The sequence below is a fragment of the Lampris incognitus genome, chromosome 13, assembly GCF_029633865.1.
Source record: "Lampris incognitus isolate fLamInc1 chromosome 13, fLamInc1.hap2, whole genome shotgun sequence".
NCBI lineage: Eukaryota > Metazoa > Chordata > Actinopteri > Lampriformes > Lampridae > Lampris > Lampris incognitus.
This window is the reverse complement of record NC_079223.1, coordinates 34,617,852-34,635,443: the sequence shown is the minus strand read 5'-3', so window position 1 is coordinate 34,635,443 and position 17,592 is coordinate 34,617,852. Positions and strand designations below refer to the sequence as shown.

The 17,592-nt window shown below is 43.9% G+C and overlaps 1 protein-coding gene across 1 annotated transcript in view; it reads left to right on the top strand.

Moving 5' to 3' along the window:
• The window catches only part of kcnma1a (potassium large conductance calcium-activated channel, subfamily M, alpha member 1a), a 219,611-nt gene that overhangs the window by 129,153 nt on the left and 72,866 nt on the right, over positions 1–17,592 (top strand). The window contains exons 4-7 of the mRNA XM_056292393.1: positions 3,736–3,829; positions 5,996–6,107; positions 15,628–15,703; positions 16,909–16,984. Coding sequence (XP_056148368.1) covers positions 3,736–3,829; positions 5,996–6,107; positions 15,628–15,703; positions 16,909–16,984 — 358 coding nt within the window. The remainder of the gene's footprint in view (positions 1–3,735; positions 3,830–5,995; positions 6,108–15,627; positions 15,704–16,908; positions 16,985–17,592) is intronic.

Below are 17,592 nucleotides of genomic sequence, written 5' to 3'. Positions count from 1 at the left end.
AATGCTCCTACTCACAATTTCCCCCTCCACATACATGTGTGAATCATCATTTTCTTCAATGAACTCTATCAAGAACCAGGAAAGAGAGAGACTCTCCAGTGCACATCTTGGCCAAGGCCTCAGGCTTGCCACAACAGAATATAAGCCTGACATCAGCAGAAATACCTCATCCCGTCGCTGTCACTTCTCTCACTGATTGGTGAATGAACATTCATTTATATTTTTCCATTTGTTCATGATTAAATGGTTAATTAGTTATTATCATTTATTATTTGTTTTAAGAGTGCTTTTTTTTAATCTTGTGTGACCTTCAACACAAGCTTTGAGAATCCCAGACCTAAATTATTAACCACCACCACTACCACTACCACTACTATCCATCCATCCATTATCCGAACCGCTTATCCTGTTCTCAGGGTCACGGGGATGCTAATAATAATAATAATAGCAGTAACAATAACATCTGAACATAAAACAACTTTTATTGGCACAATGGGGAAAGAAGACGTTTTGGCGTTGGCATGCATGACATAATTTGGCCCTTGGGAAAAACTAATTGGGGAACCCTGATGTACAAAATGCCATACATGTTTTTGTTCTGATTCATAATATGGATAACATTATTCATACTCCTTATTCTTCAGTTCACACCTAGGTGATTTGAAACCATTGTAGTATCTCTTCAATGGTGGATTCTGGGACAGTCTTCCATTGGACTTCTGCCTTGTGACTGTGCTCTTTTTATAAATAATTTCAGCGTTTGTGGGAGATGGGGTTTGTGAGAGGCCTCTCTTTCTCCTAAATTTATTAATTTTTCCACATAGCGCACTGCAGTCTGTAATGCAGACATTGCTTTCTCTCACAATCAAAAAGAATCTAATGTAACTCTCCATTCTAACCGTGTTCCTGCCTCCTATGTTAGAGAATATACTTATGGTCAGATGACCTCAGTAGTTGTGTAGCTTGAGGCCTGATCCAGGACTGGGTGTGAGGTGGGTAGAGGTAGAGAATGACGACACATTCACCACTATTACAAATGGTGTGTGTGTGTTTGTGTGTGTGTGTTTGTGTGTGTATATATATACACATCTGTCCATGTGTATGCATGTCAAGTTATTTAGGGGAATTTGCTTCAGCTCCTGGCCAAACTTGAAAAAGACCTTAGCCAACCACAGGGAATGTATGGCACAACTCAAAACAGCAATCTTCTTTAGTCTTGTTTTATTGAATTATTTCATCTATCAAGCTTTTTGATGACTGCGTTGTTAGGTTGAAAACCTTTACAATACAAGGAGAGAGGGGGGGAAATAATGCTGCCATTACTACTAATCCCATTCCACAAGTACAGGAAAATAAACCTAATTTTTTACTTAATCATTCTTTTTAAGGGTATGAACAAAATGAATCTCACTCACATTCTGCATTCTTTACCAAATTAATTCGATATATAACCATGCACATTGCACTTAATTGCACAGAACATGGCTAACCTCAAGCTAACTGAACTACACATGAGAAACTACACAGCAAGGCGATCTGAGTGATTAGCTAACCGTTTTAACATTAGCCTAATACCAGAATGCTAACTAGCAATGAATTCTAATGGCAAAAAAGGATGAATTAGCCCGCCAGTGGCATCCCTGTAGACGGCCAGCAAGATGAAGCTCTTCCCGCTCCAATTTGGTTTAAGTGCGACTAGTTGGCTCTCAATTAGCATGCATCTGCAGCTCACGCCACACTGTCCGTCTCTGCCATTGTGAGCTCCTTTTATCTTTCTCCTTCTTCTTCGTGATTTTTTTTCTTCGCGGCCTATGCACAACAACCGCCAAACTCAGCTTCCTTCCGTGTCAAAATAAAAGCTGCCTGCCCTTCATTTAGGATCTTGCAGCACAATGCATGTGTGTGCACACACTTTCTACTTTGTGTCACTGTGTCCAGGATCTGCTGAGGTCTGTAAGGGATAAGGGATACTGTGTTTTTGATTGGAGAGAGGGAGGAACAGATGAGTGTCCAACCAGGGATGGATGTATGGCTCTGGCCTCTCTCTCAACCTTCTAGTGAAATGGAATGCGAGAGTGATAGAGAATGACATTGAATCAGCCAAGGACTATTATGCATTCGTGGGCTGTGTGTATGATTCATGACAGATTTGTCTTAACACGCTTGTTTATTTTGATGCATACAGAATTGTATGGAGACGCTATGGCAAGTAAATAATTGAGTGGTCAGGCTGGATCAATGTCCGCCTTTCAAGGGGTCAGAAACAAATTAACCCCTGTCTGATGTCTGATGGTGCTTTATGAGAAAATGCCTTTTACCTAAATGAAAACCCCTTACCGCATACACCTGATTCATTTTAATCACCCTGGATACGGGGGGCCAGGATTTCTGCGACACATTAAACATCACATTACTCCTTGACCACAAACTTGTGAATTAGAATACAGTTCACTGGCGTCCGGGTGGCATGGCAGTCTATTACGTTGCCTACCAACATGGGGATCACCAGTTTGAATCCCCGTGTTACCTCTGGCTTGGTCAGGCGTCCCTACAGACTCAATTGGCCGTGTCTGTGGGTGGGAAGCCGCATGGAGGTATGTGTCCTGGTCGCTGCACTAGAGCCTCCTCTGTTTGGTTGGGGTGCCTGTTCGGGGGGGGCTGGGGGGAATAGCATGATCCTCCCACGCACTACATCCCCTTGGTGAAACTCCTCACTGTCAGGTGAAAAGAAGTGGCTGGCGACTCCACATGTATCGGAGGAGGCATGTGGTAGTCTGCAGCCCTCCCCAGCTCGGCAGAGGGGATGGAACAGTGACCGAGATGGCTCAGAAGAGTGGGATAATTGGCCAAGTACAACTGGGGAGAAAAAGGGGGGAAAATCCCCCCCACCCCAAAAAAAAGAATACAGTTCACCCCTTCCCAGCAGGATGTTGTCCTTTTGAAATTCTGCTGCCAAGTCTACGGGGTTGCGTGTGCAGTCATCAGCCGTGATGGATCATCCTGTGTGCAGATGTGTTTCTTTAATGAGTAGATGTTGTAATAGTCCTTGCCTTTTTACCTCTGGAGGGGTTGGATCTGAGCATATGGGAGTTCTCACTGCTGACCCTTTTAATGCACTAGTGTGACTGCATTGCTAGAACTACAACTCCCCAGCCAGTCTATACATTCCCATAGATAACCTATAGCCAACCACAGATGAATCCATACATGAACATTCGTCTGACTTTCATCATATGGTAGGATTGGCCTCATTACTCATGAGCAAAATAAAATATGGTCCATGAACATATGAAAAATTAAGGGGTATAATGCCTATCATTGCTTTGTTGAGAGCATCTGCTGATTAGCTGATTATCACAAGATAAACTTTAGGATGGATTTTATGACAGACCAGATGGATCATGGTTCATTTATCATCATTTACCTTTGTATGGAGCACTGTATTAGCTATTCTGCTTTGTTGATTTTATTCTCTCCTGTGTGAATAAAACTTCTGTCAAGAGTGACTCTGTGGGAACATGTTTGCTGCTAAGGTGCTGGATGATTTATACATTCTGGATGCAATGTCTCATCAAGGCAACTCTTCTTACTCGATTCATTTTCTGCTTTTTCTAATACAGTTGAGATACCGTGTGACTGCAGAAGGCCGAACTAATGTAGCCTTTATTTTTCTCTCTACCTCCCGCGCTGTTCCTCTCCTTGTCTTTCTCTGCATCACCCCCCCCCCCCCCACAGTCCAATAGAATCCTGTCAGAACTTCTACAAAGATTTCACGTTGCAGATCGATATGGCCTTCAATGTGTTCTTCCTTCTATACTTTGGTCTGCGGGTAAGTAACGAAGGCTTGCATACTTGCGCATCCATGCACACACACACACACACACACACACACACACACACACACACACACACACACACAAACACATTCTTGTACTTCTGTCTTTGTGAGGACTCCTCATTAACTACTTTCATTTCCTAGCTCTTAACCTTAACTATCAGCTGTATGCCTAAGCTGTGCCCTTACCCAAACCTTATCCTTATCCTAAATGGTTTTGTGCATGTGCAGTCAGTACTGATGAGTAATGAATGGATTGAAGCAGTAAAGTCCTCTATATTGAAGGAAAAATCTGTGTTCTCCTGCTCAAAGAGTCTTTCCTATAGCGCCTCTATGTACCAGAATGCATTACTGCACACGAGCCTCTGTATTGCAGTCCATAAAATCCTCTGTGCTAGTCTTGTGGGATGTCATTTCCACCATCGGAAATGTAGCTTAGCCGAGAGAATGAGGATGTGATTTTTGAGCAGTATGAGTAGATTAGAGAATTAGAAACCCTGCTAGGCTGTATTTATTTTTTCCGGCCACCAACTGATGTCACAATACTTCACTTGGAGGCCGGGAAAAAAACTCAGTTTCGCTGCTGCTCCAGAGATGCAGAAACGATCAGAAACAACTGCAGATGGTATATATCCGTGAAGACGTTTCGCCTCTCATCCAAGAAGCTTCATCAGTTCGTGCCTTTCTGACTAGACCAAGCTTGCACTTGATTCAATTCCTTTGGATAACCATGACCTGGATGAATGAGAACATTTACAGACAAACTGCAGATGTTTTTCATGTGCTCTCCCTGTTGCAGATAGACAGACATTATACGGTTGAAAATCAGTTGCACTTTCCCTTTAACCCTCACATGGACCCTTAAAGAAGTGAATACTGGCTAAGATGTCCTCACTTGCAAAAATGTCCTCACTCTAATGGCTAAAATCTCAGATTGGTCCTCACAAAGATAGAAGTACCAATAAAAAAATACACACACACACACACAGGCATGAAGGTATGCATAATATACAGAGAGATATATCCAAATCTTCAGTGTCCAGCAAAAAAAATTGTATTAATTGATTGCCTACATACTTTTTTATGGGTCAAAGCAGCGAAGCTGCTGGAAACCTCATGTATTTGTTCTGGTTATTATTATTCCAGGTGTTTCTGCCCTAATAGAGTCTGGATCTCAGGACCTTAAGGCCGAGGGACACAAAACTTGGTCAAGAGGTCCTAAACCTTCTCACTACTCAGTCACTAAAAAAAAAAAAAAAAAAAAAAAAAAATCAAACTACCATGCCTCTAGGGGGCACTGGTAGAGGCCACTTACCTTTTTGTTATTTAACTCAATAACCATTTGTTTGAGAACCAGATTTCTTGCTTCCCCTGAATCCTTGGTCTAACTGGAACTAAGGTATATTCCCGATTTTATTTCTGCTATATTAAATATTCCGCCATTTTGAATTTTCTGAGCCCTGTGATGGCCTGGCGGCCTGTCCAGGTGTCGCCCCGCCTGCCGCCCAGTGACTGCTGAGATAGGCTCCAGTGTCCCCGCGACCCTGAGAGCAGGATAAGCGGTCTGGATAATGGGTGGATGTATTTGAAATGTCCTCATATTGGAAAATTCAAATAAATTATTGATAGTAATAATGATAATGATTAAAGATAGAAATAATTTTGCAGGACACTAATGAAATGTACACAAGTATACACAAACATTTTCACGAATACATCCCCACACATGCTGCATGTACAGTAGTATGCAGTATGCTGTGTGCATTTAGTTTAGTCACGTTATAATGTTGTATAATATTGTTGTCAGTATGGCTGTCATGCCAGAGTAGCATTCCAATGGTGAAAATGCAAGCTTGAAATCCTGAATGAATGAATAAATAAACTCATAAGCTGCTTATACCAACCACCAAATGCATGACTCGGCATGTGAGGTAAAATCTTTGTCACCCCATAAGTCAAGAGATGACAAAAGAGCACAGCTTGTTCTTGATTTTGAACAAATTTGTTAGTTTGGGATTCACAATGTATTTTACATATAAGAATAAAATCTTTCACCCTGCTGTGGTGTCTTTGAGCTAGGATCTCCCAATGTGTTGTCTGTCTCCTTAGCTGTTTTTTTTTTTTTAACAGTTTGACCATCAGTTTTGTTTCCTTCCACAGTTTATAGCAGCCAATGACAAGCTGTGGTTCTGGCTGGAGGTCAACTCAGTGGTCGACTTCTTCACTGTCCCTCCTGTGTTTGTGTCTGTCTACCTAAGCAGAAGCTGGCTTGGTAAGTGTATAACCCCTTCAGCTATGTCTGTCTCTATTTTTCTTTCTCTCTCTCTCTCTGGTTCTCATATCTCCTCACTTTCTAAATCCATCCAGGCTCCCTTGCTCTCCATAGTTATCTCTGCCTCCTCTTCTCTTTCTCCTGGCTTTTCCCGGCCTACGCATCCACTTCTTATTCCATCTCTTCTTTAGCCCCTATCTACAAATCTCCAACAGTCACCCCTCACCTCTTTTTCTCTTTGCCTCTCAACTCCCCCCCACTCAGCCTTTGCCCCCATTACTGGGAGTGTGTCTCAGAGGCTCTTTTGCCTGGGGCTGTAGTCAACTTTCCCTCATCATCGAAAGCGACAGGGCTGGGTTCCTCTGTTGTTTCAGGGAACAACAGGCACAGCAGAGTGGATTGGGTAATGTGAGTTGGGGTGACTCAGACTGAGGCTCAAGCCCAGCCTACTGAGAAAAAAACATGAGTTAGTGGGGGTGGGGGGGGGAGGCATGGTACCTGGAACACCTCTTAGCAGAGCAGAACTGCCATCTAATGGCTCATTCACACTTGCATACAGAAACACGCAGAGGCGCAGGAATGTGTTCTGCACTCACTGCACACACACACACACACACACACACACACAGACACACACACACACACACACACACGCACAGACACACGCACACACACACGCACGCACGCACTCCAAGGAGCTGACCGGAAAACACCTTGACCTGTATTGCATAACAACCTATTTTACTCAGTTCATTTCTTTTGTCCTAAATTACACTGCAGTGAAGAGAGCGTTTCCTGTAGCAGCACTCCACCACGACTGCGTTGTGGAGCACAACTTTGAAACTCTATTAATTTCAATCTACTGATTCATACGTCACCTCAGTAGCTCAGAAGAATGTTTACTCGGTGTTTATCCAAGTGAAATGGGCCCTCTGGGGAAGGGTTGTCCGGACAGGCTAAAATACAATGGATAGAGTTGGAGTTTATGGTCATGGAATGGTAAAAAAAAAAAGATATTTGATAATGCTACAAATGTGACAGCAAATAGACAACATGGGTGTATGCTTTATTTTGTAGCTGTCTGAGCATCATTCTCTAAAGTCCGGGCTGATTGACTGGTCTCTGTGTGCAGCTCAAGTCAAGGCTTATATACAGCTCAGCTCTGACAGCAGCCATCTGCTTGCCCTCTTTAAGGACTGATGCTGTAACATAGCGCACAAGCTGCTAGGTTACAATATTACACATGCTATCACCTACTGCAGTGATTTACATATACTAACTAAAAGATTCAGTACTCTAGAAGAAGTGTCTGCATTTTAATTCTGGCACAAAATTGTGTGATCTTGCTGCACTCACCTTGGTGTTAGGCAATGCGTGCGTAGGATCTTTGAAGCGATGCATTTTTGATGATGTGAAACCACGAGGGATTCTGTAGAAAGTTGTTGTGGCTCAATTGGGTTTTTTTTTTTGTCTGACGTGTAATTAATTCGACATGTTCGAGCAAGTCATCTGTTGATCTGATATTCACAAAAGAGTGGAATGTCCTCATCCCAACCCCGGGGAGCCCTGGGTATTGGGGCTCAGGATGACGAAACACAGTGAAATGGTGGCCTATCTCCTGCTGACGTTCTTTAATGAATAAGCTGTGCTCATTAAACACCAGGAGTCTGTGGTTGAAGTAGACAGTGATATACCCACTGCAGAGATGCCTTTCATGGGCACTACAGACCTATTTTTGGGGTATTATTTTTATAAACAGTGTCTGCAAAGTGTAACGTCGTTGTTTTTGGGAGATGTCCTAGAATTCTCTACCACAAGTAGTTATTTATGTATTTGATTACCATCCTTTTTTTTGTGGAGGGTTCCCCCCCCCTCTCCCCAGTTGTACTTGGCCAATTACCCCACTCTTCCAAGCCATCCCGTTCGCTGCTCCACCCCCTCTGCTGACCCGGGAGGGCTGCAGACTACCACATGCCTCCTCCGATGCATGTGGAGTCGCAAGCCGCTTCTTTTCACCTGACAGAGAGGAGTTCCACCAGGGGGACATAGTGTGTGGGAGGATCATGCTATTCCCCCCAGTTCCTCCTCCCCCCTGAACAGGCGCCCCGACCGACCAGAGGAGGCTCTAGTGCAACGACCAGGACACATACCCACATGCGGCTTTTCACCTGCAGACCCGGCCAATTGTGTCTGTAGGGACGCCCGACCAAGCCGGAGGTAACACGGGGATTTGACCCGGCGATCCCCGTGTTGGTATGCAACGGAACAGACCGCTACGCTACCCAGACGCCCCTTGATTGCCATCCTTTTGCAAAGAAGGAATCAGTGGAAAGGGGGAAAAAAGGCCTTTTTATCAAGGGGGGGGGGGGCTTATAGTCTGAAATGGACACTTAGTGCCCCCATACAGCAGAGAGTGGTAATTACAGCAAAGTGCCGGGCACCGGTTAATAAACGCAGTGAAATGCTGTTCCAGCACTTTTACAGGCCCAGCTTATGTGTTGGTGTTTACTGGTGATGTGATAGCCATGTCTACGTGTTCAAGGCTGTGTAAAAGTGTTGCGTTGGCTCAGATATAATATTAAGCTGGTGTGGATTCACAGGAGCATAAGCTGTATTTTAACAGACTGTTTACAGTGTCCAAAACACTAACGGTGCCATTCGAACAGGGTCAGGGGAGGAATTATCTTTATATTTTAGCAGGGAGGGGACACGTGGAAGCTTCGATGTATACTATCTTGTCAGGCAGACGAGTGCCATTTTCCACAGAAAAATGATTCTAACATAAGTGCATTTGTCTCAATCTGGTTTTAGAGGGTAACCTTTGACATACTACTACTACTACTACTTTCGGCTGCTCCCGTTAGGGGTCGCCACAGCGGATCATCCGTTTCCATTTCTTCCTGTCTTCTGCGTCTTCCTCTGTCACATCAGCCACCTGCATGTCTTCCCTCACCACATCCATAAACCTCCTCTTTGGCCTTCCTCTTCTCCTCTTCCCTGGCAGCTCCATATTCACCATCCTTCTCCCAATATACTCAGCATCTCTCCTCCACACATGTCCAAGCCATCTCAATCTTGCCTCTCTTGCTTTGTCTCCAAACCGTCCAACCTGAGCGGTCCCTCTAATATAATCGTTCCTAATCCTATCCTTCTTCGTTACTCCCAGTGAAAATCTTAGCATCTTCAACTCTGCCACCTCCAGCTCCGCCTCCTGTCTTTTCGTCAGTGCCACTGTCTCCAAACCATATAACATAGCTGGTCTCACAACCATCTTGTAAACTTTCCCTTTAACTCTTGCTGGTACCCTTCTGTCGCAAATCACTCCTGAAACACTTCTCCACCCACTCCAACCTGCCTGCACTCTCTTTTTCACCTCTCTACTGCACTCCCCGTTACTTTGGACAGTTGACCCCAAGTATTTAAACTCAGATGCCTTTGTCACCTCCACTCCTTGCATCCTGACCATTCCACTGTCCTCTCTCTCATTCACGCATAGGTATTCCGTCTTGCTCCTACTGACTTTCATTCCTCTTCTCTCCAGTGCATACCTCCACCTCTCCAGGCTCTCCTCGACCTGCACCCTACTCTCGCTACAGATCACAATGTCATCCGCGAACATCATCGTCCATGGAGACTCCTGCCTGATCTTGTCCGTCAACCTGTCCATCACCATTGCAAACAAGAAAGGGCTAAGAGCCGATCCTTGATGTAATCCCACCTCCACCTTGAACCCATCTGTCATTCCAACCGCACACCTCACCATTGTCACACTTCCCTCATACGTATCCTGCACCACTCCTACATACTTCTCTGCAACTCCTGACTTCCTCATACAATACCACACCTCCTCTCTCGGCACTCTGTCATAAGCTTTCTCTAAATCTACAAAGACACAATGCAACTCTTTCTGGCCTTCTCTATACTTCTCAATCAACATTCTCAAAGCAAACATCGCATCTGTGGTGCTCTTTCGTGGCATGAAACCATACTGCTGCTCGCTGATCGTCACCTCTCCTCTTAACCTAGCTTCTATTACTCTTTCCCAAATCTTCATGCTGTGGCTGATCAACTTTATACCTCTGTAGTTGTTACAGTTCTGCACATCGCCCTTGTTCTTGAAAATCGGTACCAGTATGCTTCTTCTCCACTCCTCAGGCATCCTCTCACTTTCCAGGATTGTGTTAAACAATCTAGTTAGAAACTCCACTGCCATCTCTCCTAAACACCTCCATGCCTCCACAGGTATGTCATCAGGACCAACTGCCTTTCCATTCTTCATCCTCTTCATAGCTGCCCTCACTTCCTCCTTGCTAATCCGCTGAACTTCCTGATTCACTATCCCTACATCATCCAACCTTCTCTCTCTCTCATTTTCTTCATTCATCAGCCCCTCAAAGTATTCCTTCCACCTTCTTAGCACACTCTCCTCGCTTGTCAGCACATTTCCATCTCTATCCTTGATCGCCCTAACTTGCTGCACATCCTTTGCAGCTTGGTCCCTCTGTCTAGCCAATCGGTACAAGTCCTTTTCTCCTTCCTTAGTGTCTAACCTGTCATACAACTCACCATACGCCTTTTCCTTTGCCTTTGCCACCTCTCTCTTTGCTTTACGCTGCATCTCCTTGTACTCCTGTCTACTTTCTTCATCTCTCTGACTATCCCACTTCTTCTTTGCCAACCTTTTCCTCTGTATAATTTGCTGTACTTCCTCATTCCACCACCAAGTCTCCTTGTCTTCCTTCCTCTGTCCTGATGACATACCAAGTACCTTCCTAGCTGTCTCCCTCACTATTTCTGCAGTGGTTTTCCAGCCATCTGGCAACTCTTCACTACCACCCAGTGCCTGTCTTAACTCCTGCCTGAACTCCACACAACAGTCTTCCTTCTTCAACTTCCACCATTTAATCTTCGGCTGTGTCTTCACTCGCTTCCTCTTCTTGGTCTCCAAAGTCATCCTACAGACCACCATCCGATGCTGCCTGGCTACGCTCTCCCCTGTCACCACCTTGCAGTCTCCAATCCCTTTTAGATGGTGCCTTCTACATAAGATATAGTCCACCTGTGTGCACTTTCCTCCACTCTTGTACGTCACCCTGTGTTCCTCCCTCTTCTTGAAATATGTATTCACCACAGCCATTTCCATCCTTTTCGCAAAATCGACCACCATCTGTCCTTCCACATTTCTCTTCTTGACTCCATACTTTCCCATCACCTCCTCATCACCTCTGTTCCCTTCACCAACATGTCCATTGAAGTCCAGGGTAACCTTTGACATAATGCATATTAATTCACTGATGCACACATGACAAAGCCACTTCCTGAAAGCCTTTAATGCCCCCAAATCATCTTCATTTGTTTCCACTGGGAAGTCTGATGAGCATGCAATGGTTTTCCTAATAATCAATACACTGATCCATAATACATGCTACATTAATTTGGTAGTGTGTATACATCTCTTGTGGGTTTTCTTTGAGGAGGTAACTGAGATATTAAGGTTGTGTATTGTTCCATCCTCCATTCCTTATGGACCAATTCATTGTCTTCTCTGTCCCTGGTATTAACTACTGGGTATCACATATCCCAGCCAGCAACACCTGGTAATACATCACAAGTAAAACACATCTCTCCGCTGTGGCATTGCATGAGAACACTGCATTGCAGAGCAAGTAGAGGGGTACTTAGATAATAGAAATACACTAAAAGGAGTCCTGCTGCTTGTTCTGTGCTAGTTAAGTTGTCAGCTCCATGCCCATGTAGGGACTATGCTGTGTGCAATAATAATTATGTTCTCACTGCTTCTGCAAATTGAGGATTGATTAAAGGGCGAGAGGGATGTGTGGTTAATGTAATACCGCACACAGAGTTCAACCCTGGGGGAAAAAAAATCTCCTTAAACTACTTGAACTGAACATATTGCCCTCGAGGGCTCTGCAACAGTGTTGGATTAGCATACAGCTGTTCAAAAGATGCTTGCAACTTCTACCCCTATACTGCCATTACTTGAATATGTAGAGAGCTGAATTTGAGAATATGCTCCCCCTAATGATGGTTTCGGCACGGTTTTGATTTTGAACCGCCACTGCCCCCCAGTGGTATACTGGTGTACTGTTTCTTTTGTTTCATGCTTTTCTACTGAAAGAGGTTTACAAGTACCTGGCATGGGAAATGGGTGCATCCGCCATATATGTCCCTTAATACATTGACAGCAAGCCTTCTTGTCTACAGTCAATAGGGGGAAACAAATCTGTGGGAGGCTTAAGCCTCTTTGCTGTGACTGGTCCCCTCTCACATGTTATTACCCTGAATGTTTGCATTGCTCTGTATGGCTCATGCAAAGATGGATTGGAGAAAGGGGGAGTTGTGTTGGTGGTTTAGCCTTCATGCATGTCTATATATTAATATGTATGTACGGTTGATAACACATGTACTCTCTGTGGAACTCAGTGTTCCCTAGCTCTACTTTGTATGTGCATTTGTGTGTGTGTGTGTGTGTGTGTGTGTGGTGTAGTGTGGCATAGTATAATCTAATCCCAGCTGGGCTGAATGTCAGTATTATCCCGGCTGAAACATCCCAGACTGCTGATTGATAAAAGGTCTCGCTGTTCTGCACTGCCAGAACACGTGACGCAGAGAGCTCGCTCTTGGCTCGCACAACCTCAATGAAATAACTGTGGCACGGGCCAGGAAAACTCTCTGAATGAGCATCTGGCTAGCTAACGCGCGTGTGTGTGTGTGTGTGTGTGTGTGTGTGTGTGTGTGTGTGTGTGTGTGTGTGTGTGTGTGTGTGTGAGCGAGAGAAAGAGAGAGAGAGTGCGAGAGAGAGAGAGATGTTTTTGTGCACTAGAAGCACTGGCATGTGTGAGAAAGAGATTTTCTCATACGTGCGCACGTGTCTATGGGTCAGATACTCATTGAGAGTTTTCCCTGGCATCTGTTCTGATTTCAGTCCAACCCTGTCCCTCCAGAGCTCATTTCCCCTAATAAATACACACACACACACACACACACACACACACACACACACACAACATCTCACAGACACAGATGATACATGCTTGATGAGAATACTTATGCAGCTCCCAGTAGCTTCCATCACTGCGTTCTTGTGCGCATTGATTTTATGATTAGATTTTCTAATATTTGTCCCTCGATGCAGTATTGCAGATTTATGGTTCTGCATCCAGTATTGCAGACCAGTTACTGTGTGGTGGTTCAGGCTGCTGAAAATGGAAGCAGTCAGCCACTGCAAACCACGGCTTCAACTCAAACAGTCATTGTTGTACTCTAATGTAATTATGTGGCTCATTTTAATTAGCAGGTTCTACTTGTGGCGATACTGTTATGACATAATGCATAATAACTGAAGTCATTTATTTCAGTCTGTGCAGGCAAACCAATCTGGCCTCAGTCTTCTCTCTTCTCGGTTTTACTCATTAAGCTTACCTGGAGATATTATCTGTATTTTGCTTACTTGTACTGAATGAATATCAGATGTCATAACCAGATCTATCAGTGCTTTACCATGTTTAACGAGTTAAACGTAAAACTGGAATTCATTGGATAACCAAGTCCTGACTGATCCATGGTAAACTGCAAAAAAAAAAAGAAAGAAAAAAAAGCAAGAGGTGTGGATTTTTTTCCAATATCAGTTTTTCTTGACATCCAAATTCCAAGAAGTGAAATCATATTGACCTCAAACCCTGAACTGTGCAATAGCCCCACGTTTTATCATCAGATCTGTATTGTTGAGCTGTTTTACATCTCCTCCAGGCAACGAGGCGCTTGATATTAAATCAGGATTTTTATTTTTGCTCCATGTTATTTTCAATTTTCATCGCGGCTAAATCCCTAGCCGGGTTCCAGCTTTTTAGACAATGCCTCACCTCTCACAACAGCTTTGTGTCAGTGTAGAGAAAATCTCTTAATAAAAAGGTACTGTTCTACATTGAAACGGGACAGAAGGGGGAAAGGGGAAAATCTGTTTGGGCTGTGGAGATTAAGAGCACTATAACAATAATGAGGAAAAAAGTCCACTTCCATTACAGCTACAGTTTTGTTCGCAGGGACACAGTCGTGTCCAGCTGGACTGATATGAGAAGACAAACCCAGTGCCAAATACTCGCTTCTTGTCAGTAACCACAGATTTTAGGGGTAGAGGATATTCTGAAGAGTACTACAAGTGCTTTGGACATTTCTAATTCTTTTAACCTCAACAGTGGTTACCCAGACCTTGTTTTGCCACAGTGTATTGGGGAAACCTAGGTTTTGTTTTTTGTTTTTTTGCACAAAAGAAGAACCTTGCCTCTCTCGTCGCTTTGAAGGAATCACCTCTTCTGTTCTTTTCTGGATGCCAACTCTATCGACTTGACCCCATCTTGATTCGGTGTGAAAGGAGTTGTTACTCAGGTGCCATGATTCCACCCAAGTTGCTAGTGTACCGGCGTACGCGGAGCGATGCTAGCTCCATGGTCCTCACAGAGACGTGGAGACGTAAGAAGTCCTGTGGGGACCTTTTTCAAAACGGGTACAGGGTGAGGCAGAGCCATCATGGTCACCATGGCGATGAGAAGAAGGAGAGACGGACGGGACCCTACCAGTCTGTCTGCTCCTGCATGTCTGTTCTCTCCAACTGGGGTAAGAGCCCTGCGGCTGTAGCGTGAGGGCAGGTTCAAGCAGCATCTGGGATGTGGTTGCTGTGCAAGTGATGTCTTGTGTCAGTCTGATGACTGGATGAGAAACGCGTGTCGTTACTTAATTCCAGTGCCGTGTTGTTTTCATTCCCTCATATGATAAGGTATGCTCTTTTTTAACCTGGTCAAGTCAAACTTTATTCCCCAAGTGTAAAAAAGGGAAAGGAAGGAGAAAGGAAACAGTTTGAAAGTCACACCATTTTAGATCAATTTTGGAATGTGTTCATATGTCAATTAGTCTTGAATAAACACACACACACACACACACACACACACTGCTGCATGGGATCAGTGCACGGTGTTATGTAAAATGATAATGAAGCAGGTGTTGCATTGTTTTATAATCATATGAGCTGCTTTTGGAACCAGACAGAGCCACATGAAATGTAGGCCACATAGTTTTCCTCCTAAGTAGTTTGAGTGCCTAAATTAAGCCCAGGGTCAATCTGAACAATGAGTTTCTACCTAGGTCTTCTTCTTCTTCTTGCAGACTGAATTCTATGCTCTAATTTAAACTAAACAATGATCTTTTAATGTAGGAAAATTGCATTGCCTTGTCTGTCATGGATTTATTCATTTTTGTACACGTTTGCAGTGTTAGATTCTCCGCACAACCTTTTTTTAACTGTTGCCGCTGTGTTTCTCTCTGCCAGTCTGAATACGTTCTGCTGCAGCCCTAAAAGATATTTTACAGTATGCTTCACGTTAAGATCACTTGCTTCTTCTGTTACTCTATAGGGTAAATTTACATATTCTCTCACTCTCTCCATGTTTCTTGCTCTCTCTCTCGCTCTCTCTCTCTCTCTCTTGCTTTCCTCTATCTCTCACAGGCTTAAGATTCCTGAGAGCACTGAGACTGATACAGTTCTCAGAAATTTTACAGTTTTTGAATATCTTGAAAACAAGGTAAGTGTAGTGATGTCATTAATCATTGAACCCAAAGTCAATCATGTTCATCTTCGCTGTCACCCCCACTCTTGCACGTCTACCGTAGATGTTTAGCTCTGTGTTGATCTCTGTCCAGAGGTGCAGTAGCAGTTCATCGGTACCATGTGGTACTTGACATTGTTGGAAGGTGTGATAACAGCTGATGATCATTTATGGAATTAAATGTTTTAGCAATTCATTGTGGCATATAATCACTGTGTGCTAATGTAATAACTGTGTGATTGTATCATTTTGGCATCTTAGAAACGCTTCTTCTTCTCCTTCTTCTCCTTTCGGCTGTTCCCGTTAGGGGTCGCCACTCCCTCACTACATCCATAAACCTCCTCTTTTCTCTTTTCCTCTTGTCTGGCAGCATCATCTTCAGTATCTCTCCTCCGCACGTGTCCAAGCCATCGTGATCTTGTATGTCTTGCTTTGTCTCCAAACTGTCAAACCTGATTTACCCCTCTAATATACTCATTCCTAATCCCGTCCATCTTTGTCACTCCCAACTAAAATAGACAAAGACTGAGAAAATAGGCATCCTAGAAACTACAGTTTGCAATTTGAGGGCACAACTATTAGTATAACCAAAATAAAGTCGCACAACTATAATGCTTAAAGCCTGGTGTTAGTGAACGTCTCTCCAAAGGGAAACTATTACAGCCACACTTGGGTTACTGTGAAGACATGCCAGGTGAATGCAGTGTTGTAGAGAAACACGTATTTATATGCAAGTACTCCTGGCCTGTGCTGTGTAGTTTATCCGTTCTGTAGGCCACATTACAAAGCACAATAAGGCAAAACTGAGTTAAATGAGAGTAAAAGACTGAGAAAAAGCTGTGGCTGTTTAACAGAAGACGCTAAGCCAGAGAAAGCAAAAGACATGGTTTGAACAATGGCGTACTGTAGATTTACCCCTTATGATATGTTTTATGCCCTTGGAGTGAAAATTAAAGAATGCGACCCTATTGTATGTGTCCTTGATTTTAATGTTTATTTTTATCGAGGGTGCTAAAGGTTTTTGTCTCTTTTTGGTTTAATAACCTAACGCCACCCTTTCTTCACAGAAAAGTTCATTATGTTGCAGTGGGGTTCTCCAGTCCATGCTTGCTTAGATGAGCTCAAATGTCACGTTTCCTTTCTTCACCTATTCTGGATTTCTTATTTCCTTTTCTATCTAGCAATTCAATCAAGCTGGTGAACCTATGCTCCATCTTCATAAGCACATGGCTAACAGCTGCAGGATTTATACATTTGGTGAGTGGGTTGAATAGAAGGAGACTGAGGTCTTCCTTTGGTGAAGGAGACTGAGGTCTGGTGGTTTACTAAACTAGTAAGAGACATAGTGCTTGGTCTCAACACAACCATTAAGGCCAGTGGTTCTCAAAGTTGGCTTCACAGACCCACTGAGAGCATTGAGGGCATCCTCATCCAAGAATAGATTAAACCCACTTATAATTTTGAATTAGCAAGCAACATAATGCACTGTATTGACAAAATCTTGTAATGTGATGTTTCACTTTTCACACTGTTAAATCTTCAGATCTTGGAGGCATTCGGGTAGCGTAGTGGTCTATTCCGTTGCCTACCAACACGGGGCTTGCTGGATCAAATCCCCATGTTACCTCCATCTTGGTCGGGCGTCTCTACAGACACAATTGGCTGTGTCTGCGGGTGGGAAGCCGGATATGGGTCTGTGCCCTGGTCGCTGCCCCTCCTCTGATTGGTCAGGGCGCCTGTTTGGGGGGGAGGGGGAACGGGGGGAATAGCGTGATCCTCCCACGTGCTACGTCCCCCTGGTGTAACTCCTCACTGTCAGGTGAAAAGAAGCGGCTGACGATGTGACATGTATCAGACGATGCGAC